The sequence below is a fragment of the Hylobates moloch genome, unplaced genomic scaffold (genome assembly GCF_009828535.3).
Source record: "Hylobates moloch isolate HMO894 unplaced genomic scaffold, HMol_V3 SCAFFOLD_7, whole genome shotgun sequence".
Classification (NCBI taxonomy): Eukaryota; Metazoa; Chordata; class Mammalia; order Primates; family Hylobatidae; genus Hylobates; species Hylobates moloch.
The window spans coordinates 50,162,508-50,172,888 of NW_026652282.1; the positions used below are offsets into that span (position 1 = coordinate 50,162,508).

At 41.4% G+C, this 10,381-nt stretch overlaps 1 protein-coding gene across 6 annotated transcripts; it reads left to right on the forward strand.

Moving 5' to 3' along the window:
- Positions 1 to 6,466: 6,466 nt before the first annotated feature.
- On the forward strand, positions 6,467 to 8,859 carry LOC116811728 (spindlin-2). 6 transcript variants are annotated; one of them, XM_032757047.2, is made up of 3 exons: positions 7,001 to 7,145; positions 7,591 to 7,820; positions 8,124 to 8,859. In XM_032757047.2, exons 1-3 carry the CDS (start codon positions 7,013 to 7,015, stop codon positions 8,370 to 8,372), a joined length of 612 nt encoding a protein of 203 aa, XP_032612938.1. In that variant the 5' UTR covers positions 7,001 to 7,012; the 3' UTR covers positions 8,373 to 8,859. The 6 variants fall into 6 exon arrangements, with proteins under 6 accessions (XP_032612935.1, XP_032612936.1, XP_032612937.1 ...); XM_032757044.2 differs by lacking the exon at positions 7,001 to 7,145 and adding an exon at positions 6,467 to 6,988 and having other exon boundaries at positions 7,594 to 8,859; XM_032757045.2 differs by lacking the exon at positions 7,001 to 7,145 and adding an exon at positions 6,467 to 6,933 and having other exon boundaries at positions 7,591 to 8,859.
- Positions 8,860 to 10,381: the final 1,522 nt, after the last annotated feature.

Sequence of the window (10,381 nt, forward strand, 5' to 3'; positions counted from 1 at the left end):
CTGGAAAGGTTCTTTTATATCAGCACAGGTAACGTTAAGAAGGAAGAATGTGGCAACATTTAGAAAAGACAAAGATACCTACCTCGTCAGGAAAATAGGCACCGTCAACCCTCAAAATAGATGGAATGAGAAATGTCACAATTGGATTGCATTCGCTTGTTATCGCAGCATTGTTTGAAATAGCAAAAATAGCTGGGGGAAAATCTTGAATGTCTATCAATACCAGAACTGTTGAATACATTGTGTTTATGTATCATTTGAAATATTATACAATTATAAAGAAGATGTTTTAGAAATATATATAGATGTGTCGTTGCACACAAATGTAAACAGTATGATCCCACTTATGTCAAAAAGTGAGAAGGACTTCCAAATTCCTATATTTACGTTTATATTTATATATTGTTGTAATAACATAGAAAATGGTTTGGAAGAATACATACCAGGGATTTAACATTGGCTAAGTGTGATTGAAGGTGGAATGTGAGAACACTGGGACATACTGAGAGGTGGCAAGGCGAAAAAGGAAATAGAGAAAGGTCTATTTCACTCATCATAGATCTTTCATTGTTATAAAGATCGCAGTAAACCATATTAATTTTTGGTAATTTTGAAAGATGGTCCTAACTAATATTAATGCATGAAATTTTAAAATAAGTGATTAGAATGTTATTTTTTATTCTCATAAGATTGAATATCAGGATCACCTCTTTAAGATACAGAAATCTAACGTATATGGAAAATAGATGTGAGGTGGAGAGACTGGAGTCCGGAAGCCTACCTCTTCCTATGAGGAAAATATAAGAGGCTCATCACTTTGTTGACAGCATTTATTTAGGGAGTTATTTGCTAATCCTGGTATATTTTTTCTTATAGTGCAAATTAGAATGGTGCCTTTTTACCTCATGCTTGTTTTTTAGATAGGTCCTTATTCCTTATCTGCAACTGAATACTGGATTTTTTAATTCTGGAAGTAATGTCCCATTTCCTGATATGGGAGCTGGTTGTATGAATGAGTGCCTGAGAATGTATTTCATATAACTTAAAAGTATAAAGGTATTGTCTAGGGATACTATATCATTTAAGTCTGGGAATGCTAAGCCATTTAAGATGCCTTCAACTGCAAGTAACAGAAAACCCAGACTCAAATTGCTTTAACTATAAAGAAATTTGTTACCTCATAACTTGGAGTCAGAAGTAGGACTCCAGGGATGGTAAGATCAGCAGCTAAACGATAAGATCAAAGTGCACAGAGTATTCCTATTCTCTCTTCTTCCATCTTCATTACATAAGTATTGCCCTCAGGATGATTACAGATATTCCAAAGGTCATATAAAGATATAGCATCATCCTAAAAAAGAAAAGGGAACATTATTTCCTGTTGCTCTTTCTTAAGAGTAAAGAAATTTTTTTCAGAAGTCTTCCAGCAGACATACTATGATGCTTAATTGACCAGGATTAGATCACATGCCCAATGACAAATCAATCACTTGCAGGAAGAATGGCATCACCATGACTAGCTTAGACTATCCTTTTAAAGTGAGATGAATATTCAAAAGTCAGTCAGTGGCCATGACCACCTACATGTACAAAATGTGTCACTAGGACAGTCTCTCTCTTTTTGTATAGCCTGGCTCCATTCTCTTCTTTGGGGTGCCTTCATTCTCAGTCTATTGATGATAGTAAGATGAATACAGCAGCTTAATCCTCATATCCTTTCAGGTTCACTCTCCTCCAATAGAAACTGCCTCATGCCTAGCACTTTGAGTCTCATTGGCTCTGACTAGGTTGAATGCTTATTCCTAAACTAATCATTGTAACAGTAATTCCATACTCTGAAAAGTCAGGCTTATGTTGTTCCCAAGAGGAAAATTGTGGCACTGTTACCAGAAGAATGGTGATAAGATGTTAGGCTGCAGTATCAATTGATGTCTATTACAATTAAATATATTTTGCAGCTCAGCATCTATATAAACCTTTCCAGCCATAAATACATGTCCAAAGATCTCTCTAATTTTTACTTTGGCCAACTACTGATAGAGTATGAATTGTTGTCTATTTGGAAAATATCTTTGCAAGAATAATTGCTACTTTAACTTTTTAGACAACAGATTAGTTAATGATTGTTTATGAACTTTAAATAAATTGAATAGAATAATGTGTGCCCCTTTGTTGTCTGGCTTCTTTTTTCAACATATTTGAGAGATTCATTTATGTTTTTGCATGTAGTTGTAGCTTGAACATTCTCACTACTGCATGATATTCCAATGTATGAATATACCACAACATATACAGTATACTGTTGATGGAAAAGTAGGTGTTTTTTAGTTTGAAGTCATTACAAATATTTAAACACATTTTTTTTTCAAACCACTATTGAGGTATGATTTACATACACAAAGCTGTACCTATTTAATGTATACAACCTAATGATGAACACATGTATTTTATAATAAAAAATAGGGTTTGAGATTTCAGTAATAGGACACTAAACAATTCAACACAACTTTCCCTAAAATCTGAACAAATTAAGTAAATCTGAACAAATATAGTAAAAAAAAAAAATCCGCTCTCAATGGCATCTAAAAGCCAAGAAATACAAAATAATTACCTAGCTGAGATAGGAGGAGAACAGGTCCAAGAGGCAAACAGGGCATCTGGTGGATGTTTTTCTACTGGGAAAGTTTACCTATTCTAGAGAGAACCACTGAAAGACTAAGATGCTCAGCAGAACTTGTGACTGCTTGTTAAATCTATGAATACAGAATCTGGAGTCCAGAACCTTGGTAACCCTCCAACCCCTTACTTTTTATTGAAATTCCAGGGTTGAAATCCCAGGAGTAACAGTTAACCATAGCTTTAAAAAAGCCCTCACTGAGCTTCATCCCTGGGACGCAAGGCTGGTTCAACATATGCAAATCAATAAATGTAATCCAGCATATAAACAGAAACAAAGACAAAAACCACATGATTATCTCAACAGATGCAGAAAAGGCCTTTGACAAAATTCAACAGCCCTTTGTGCTAAAAACGCTCAAAAAATTAGGTATTGATGGGATGTGTCTCAAAATAATAAGAGCTATTTATGACAAACCCACAGCCAATATCATACTGAATGGGCAAAAACAGGAAGCATTCCCGTTGAAAACTGGCACAAGACAGGGATGCCCTCTGTCACCACTCCTATTCAACATAGTGTTGGAAGTTCTGGCCAGGGCAATCAGGAAGGAGACAGAAATAAAGTGTATTCAATTAGGAAAAGAGGAAGTCAAATTGTCCCTGTTTGCAAATGACATGATTGTACATCTAAAAAACCCCAGCCTCTCAGCCCAAAATCCCTTTAAGTTGATAAGCAACTTCAGCAAAGTCTCCGGATACAAAATCAATGTGCAAAAATCACAACCATTCTTATACACCAATAACAGACAAACAGAGAGCCAAATCATGAGTGAATTCCCATTCACAACTGCTTCAAAGAGAATAAAATACCTAGGAATCCAACTTACAAGAGATGTGAAGGGCCTCTTCAAGGAGAAGTACAAACCATTGCTCACTGAAATAAAAGAGGATACAAACAAATGGAAGAACATTCCATGCTCATGGGTAGGAAGAATCAATATCGTGAAAATGGCCATACTGCCCAAGGTAATTTATAGATTCAATGCCTTCCCCATTAAGCTACCAATGACATTCTTCACAGAATTGGAAAAAACTGCTTTAAAGTTCATATGGAACCAAAAAAGAGCCCGCATTGCCAAGTCAATCCTAAGATAAAAGAACAAAGCTGGAGGCATCACACTACCTGACTTCAAACTATACTACAAGGCTACAGTAACCAAAACAGCATGGTACTGGTACCAAAACAGAGATATAGACCAATGGAACAGAACAGAGCCCTCAGAAATAACACCACACATCTACAACTACCCGATCTTTGACAAACCTGACAAAAACAAGAAATGGGGAAAGGATTCCCTATTTAATAAATGGTGCTGGGAAAATTGGCTAGCCATATGTAGAAAGCTGGAACTGGATCCCTTCCTTACACCTTATACAAAAATTAATTCAAGATGGATTAAAGACTTAAATGTTAGACCTAAAACCTTAAAAACCCTAGAAGAAAACCTAGGCAATACCATTCAGGACATAGGCATGGGCAAGGACTTCATGTCTAAAACACCAAAAGCAATGGCAACAAAAGCCAAAATTGACAAATGGGATCTAATTAAACTAAAGAGCTTCTGCACAGCAAAAGAAACTACCATCAGAGTGAACAGGCAACCTACAGAATAGGAGAATATTTTTGCAATCTACTCACCTAACAAAGGGCTAATATCCAGAATCTACAACGAAGTGAAACAAATTTACAAGAAAAAAACAAACAACCCCATCAACAAGTGGGTGAAGGATATGAACAGACACTTCTCAAAAGAAGACATTTATGCAGCCAACAGACACATGTATAAATGCTCTTCATCACTGGCCATCAGAGAAATGCAAATCAAAACCACAATGAGATACCATCTCACACCAGTTAGAATGGTGATCATTAAAAAGTCAGGAAACAATGGGTGCTGGAGAGGATGTAGAGAAACAGGACCACTTTTACACTGTTGGTGAGACTGTAAACTAGTTCAACCATTGTGGAAGTCAGTGTGGTGATTCCTCAGGGATCTGGAATTAGAAATATCATTTGACAGAGCCATCCCATTACTGGGTATATACCCAAAGGATTATAAGTCATGCTGCTATAAAGACACATGCACACGTATGTTTATTGTGGCACTATTCACAATAGCAAAGACTTGGAACCAACCCAAATGTCCAACAATGATAGACTGGATTAAGAAAATGTGGCACCTATGCACCATGGAATACTATGCAGCCATAAAAAAAGGATGAGTTCATGTCCTTTGTAGGGACATGGTTGAAGCTGGAAACCATCATTCTCAGCAAACTATCACAAGGACAAAAAACCAAACACCACATGTTCTCACTCATAGGTGGGAATCGAACAATGAGAACACTTGGACACAAGAAGGGGAACATCACACACTGGAGCCTGTGGTGGGGTGGGGGTAGGGGAGAGGGATAGCATTAGGAGATACAGCTAATGTAAATGAGGAGTTAATGGGTGCAGCACACCAACATGACACATGTACACATATGTAACAAACCTGCACATTGTGCACATGTACCCTAGAACTTAAAATATAATTAAAAAATAAAAATAAAAATAAAAAATAAAAAAGCCCTCACTGAAACTACACCATATCTGCACATTGCTTCCCATAAAAATTGTGTAAACTCTCACTTGCATCAGCACTAGATATGAAGCTCTTTTTTCATGATCAATGACATTAAGTAATATTTTAATGTTCTTTCATACTTTGATTGTTGAATCAAGATTACTATTACTTCTATTTTTCCTTGTAGATGTTATTTTATTAAGTATAGTTGTTCTGTTAACATCTGACTCATCCCCTCATTCAAATGCCATAAGTATCTGAATAAGAAAGATACCATTAAGAATTGTTTTGTTTACAGAGTTTTTGGTTGGTTCATTTGCTTTCTGTTCAATTTTATTTTTACCTTTTAATAAATCAAATATTGATATTGGTACAACATTAGTATACAACCTTTGTCAAAGTATTTAAAGAATCATTTCAACATTCCTTAAAGAATACCCAATGTTTCTCCACTGATTTATAAAACTATAACTTTTATCTAATTATTTCTTATAAAGTTATTTTTTGCAAAGCTTTCTATTCTGATACATAGATCTGATTAGTGGTTATTGTAGAAATATTATGTCAAATGTCCAGTGGTGGGAGAAAAGCCAAATTATAAATCACTTTAAAATTGAGTTTTATGGACCAAGCGCAAGATATGTAACAGGTGCTCAATAAATATTTGTTGAAGGAAAAAATCGATTAGAAAACATCTAATTTCCTGGAAAAATTAATAGACATGAATTGCAGATAAAAAACAAATCCCAGTTTTGTAAAAGTTTAGGAAAAAGGAAAAAAAAAAACTATGAGCATTAATATTTTGCTGTGAGGCCCTCAAGAATGGGAGATGGGACTGCAGTTGATGATTTTCCTCTTAATATTAATTTCCTAAAATGTAGATAGTGTTCACATTGTACATGCAATTATCTTGCAATAAAGAAAAGGAAAAAAATCCCTCGAAAACAAAAACAAAAAAGCCAGGAAATATCAGTCAGGAAAAATTACGTAGAGATTGGGTCAAAATGGCAGACTTACCATAGTGAATTTCTCTGTTCCAACTCCAAATCCTTTCAAAAAGAGGAAAGATATATTTACGTGTAAAGAATAAATCCATAAGGGCACGAGATCGGGCGGGGGCGGGGGAGGGCGCGGGGCGGCGGCAAGGCGAATTCCAAGAAGATGGAAAGCAGATAGGGCAGGCGGACTAAGACGGTGGAGGTGGGAACCAAGTGGCCCTGAAACAGGTCAGGAAGGGGCCACGGGGTTCCGAGGACGACTGTGGCACCAACTACTGCGGATTTGGAAAGAGGCGGAGTCAGAGCCTATAGCTCCGCCAGGGCTCCAAGCTGTGTGGTGGGCGTGGGAGCCTGGTGGAGAGGAGAGCGGGGTGTTTGACAGGAAGAGGAGGCCTCTCTCTGGGCAGGAAGCCGCGCTACGGAAAGAGGGAGGAGACTGCCGCGGCGACAGCAGGGACTGGTGGAATCCCGATGTGGCTGAGGGGCCGCCACCGCCAGCAGGGAGGCGGAGGGCTAGCCAGCCAAGCGGTGCGGACGCCGCTGCCGTCCTCTTTGCCTGCCTTGCCGCCCTCCTAGACACGCTTCTCATCTACGGATCCTACTCTCCCAGCTCTTGCAAGCATTCACTCGGCCGGTCGCCTGCTGACCCTCCTTCGCCACAGGCTCATAGCGGAGGCAGCAGCGAGGTGTCCGATTTGGGCACGTGAGGCCCGCGATCCGCGGCGGTGGACGCCAGGCAGGGCAAGGCCATTAGTGGGCGCCAGAATGGAGAGGGGGATGGGAAGGAATCCAGCAGGAGACATGGGGTGGAGGTGGGCGCCAGGCAAGGGTGGGGTGGTGGAGTGCGGTGAGCAACATGAAAAGGGGGTAGGAACGGGAGCCAGACAAGGATTTGAAGGTGAGCGCCGGGAAGCAAGGGCGGTGGGTACCACGGAAATGGTTAGGGTAGGCGGGGGTGTTGTGGACAGCAGCTGGGACGCTCAGGGAAGGAGGGCAGTGGGTGCCGGTCAAAGCCGCTTTGCAAGGGGATTGGGGGTGGACGCCAGTGGCAGCAAGGGGTTCCCGGAGGGCAGTGGGCTGTGAGCTAGGAGGAGGTGGCCCAGCCACTTCTGCAGAGTTCCTAACCCCAGACAGCTCTACTGCACCACTCCAGCCTTTCCCCATAGCCCAAAGGAACTTAAGAGGGACAGCACTGCAGGCATGCAGCCAGGATTTCCAGCATTGCTTCCAGGCTCCTGGGGGAAACTTAGGCACTAGCGCAGAGTACATCCAGACATGGCTATAGGGAAAAGTTTGCCTTGTGGCACACTGGATGTGTCTCTCTATCCTCTCTCCTCCCCCAGCAGGCATGAAGACCCCCAACGCACAGGAAGCCGAAGGGCAACAAACCAGGGCAGCTGCAGGACGGGCCACTGGGTCTGCAAACATGACAAAGAAAAAAGTCTCCCAAAAGAAGCACAGAGGCAGACCTTCATCCCAGCCCCGCAGGAACATCGTGGGTTGCAGAATTTCTCATGGATGGAAGGAAGGAGATGAGCCCATCACCCAGTGGAAAGGAACCGTTCTGGATCAGGTGCCTATAAATCCCTCTCTTTATCTGGTGAAATATGATGGAATTGACTGTGTCTATGGACTGGAACTTCACAGAGATGAAAGGGTTTTGTCTCTTAAAATTCTTTCTGACAGGGTGGCATCATCTCACGTTAGTGATGCCAACCTTGCCAATACCATAATTGGCAAAGCAGTGGAACACATGTTTGAGGGAGAGCATGGTTCTAAGGATGAATGGAGGGGGATGGTCTTAGCTCAAGCACCTATCATGAAAGCCTGGTTTTATATTACCTATGAGAAAGATCCTGTCTTGTACATGTACCAGCTTCTAGATGATTATAAGGAAGGTGACCTCCGCATCATGCCAGAATCCAGTGAGTCTCCTCCAACGGAGAGGGAGCCAGGAGGAGTTGTAGATGGCCTAATAGGTAAGCATGTGGAATATACCAAAGAAGATGGCTCCAAAAGGATCGGCATGGTCATTCACCAAGTGGAAGCCAAACCCTCTGTGTATTTCATCAAGTTTGATGATGATTTCCATATCTATGTCTATGATTTGGTGAAAAAGTCCTAACTGTTAGGGTAAAATTTGGCACATGTGTGGAAACAAATGTATAATTTGTAGACATGCAAAAAATGTTGCCTTTCAGTGTATTGAAAGCTTATGGAATCGCTGATAACATCTTTGCCAGCATTAACTATTGTTTTGCTCTAAAAAATACAAACTTGTGTGTACATGACATGCTGTGTGTAAGCCCTTTGTCTTGTTGAAAAGATCGGGTGTGTTTGGTGAATGGGGCATGAAAGGAAGGAACAGCTGTCAGAGAGCTGTGGCTTAAAGGAAAATACACAGAATAAATTGAGTAGAGAGGAACATAAAGAAGCTTAGAAGAGGTCCAGAGTAAAGAGGAGAAGGATCAACCTGACAGGGTCTGCGGAGAGGATAAAGGATACTCAACGGAAGAGGCTTTGTGGGTTAGAGTGTTGGAGAGGTTAGAAGAAGCGGGCCACTGAGGAAGGAGGAGTTCAAAGAAGAAAGACTGACAGAGGGAGTGGGAATACAGGAACAGAGTTGTGGGGTGTGGGGCCCATGAGAGATCAGAAGGCCCAGGAAAATGTTGGACTTCTGGTAGTGTCCACATTGCTCTTCCTGGCTCTATGCACAAAGGCAGTGGGATGTGTCAAAGATGCCAGATACATTGGAGGTTCCCTAGAAGGGCATTCTGACAAGGATGACTCAGTAAGGTTAATCAGGGGAAAAATTTATACCCATAAGGCTTTTCCTGTTTCAGGGAGTTCAGGATGCTCCTGCCCAGCAGAACCCCAACCCTCAGCCTAGACACACTAACATGGTGCCCCACATGTGCTGGGCTGTGGGCTGACTCCTCACATTTGTCCTGCACTAGATAAACAATCTTGGCAGAGGATGGGTTAGTGGGTCAGAACTTAAGAGATGTGCCATCTTGCATTTGGAAAGTACTTTATCCAGAAAAAAATGGAAACTTACTGAACTCAGGTACAGCAGTCTCATCACACCGGTTCCTTCTGCTGGAATGTTTGTTTTCTATCTAGAGATGAGGGGCATCAGAGGATTGAGCCTAGTGTTTCTCTCTAGGTTTGGGGGAGTGCCTGACTGTCCACGCTTCTTTCAGCAGCTGCCTGAAACCACAGGTGGTTCCAATCAGTAAATCCACTAAAAGAGGCCTGCTGTCACAAGAATCCACATTCTGGTTAGACCTTCCCCACAAAGCTGGGGTCTGCAGACCACTCACAGGCACCTGTTGGCCAGTCTTGCCTACCCCAGCTCACAGAGACCTGTGATGGAATTCTGGTCAGCTCTTTGTTTCCAGGTGAGGCAGATGCCATGGGGCAGTTGGGCTGGGAGTTGTGACTTGGCATAACTAACTCATTCAGCTGTATAGTGTCACAAGGAAGCATCAAGGTTGGTGGGGAGAGGGAGCAGCAACCCACAAAAAGTCCCTCAAAACTATGGTGTCTGATGCAAAGATAGATCTGTGTCTTTCTCTTCCTCCCCTCCTTGCATTTCCGAAGTCTTTCTCCTATAGCCCATCTGAAAACCCTCTCACTGGTTTCTGCAACCACACCCTTCACTAAATTATACCTCTGACCCCAAGAAAGAGTGCTGGTGACTCCCTGCTGCCCAGGTTACCCTAACTCCATGCATAGTGGGAGATGCAAGGAGCTGCCAGGAGTTGAAAGAAGATGGCAAATAGAGTTTATTCTCCCCACCCAACATGGCCTGAGGCTGACTGCCTCAAGAGTTACACAAGGCAAGCCCACCTCACCGTAGCAAGGATTAATTTTCTTGTATACATCACACAATTTCATCCAACAAAATCCAGCAAGCTGCCCAAGAACCAGTGTCAGTCAGCTGCCAGGTTTTTTTCATCTTTATGTTTTTTATTGTTTTCTATTTTTAATTAGGTACTTTAGACATTTGAGAGATTTCACACAATGAAAATTTATGTTTCTGGCTTCTCCTAAAATTGAAACAGAATGACAACAACAACAAAAACGTGAGGATTAGGGCCCTCATTCCAAAAAGGATACATGCAGCTGGGC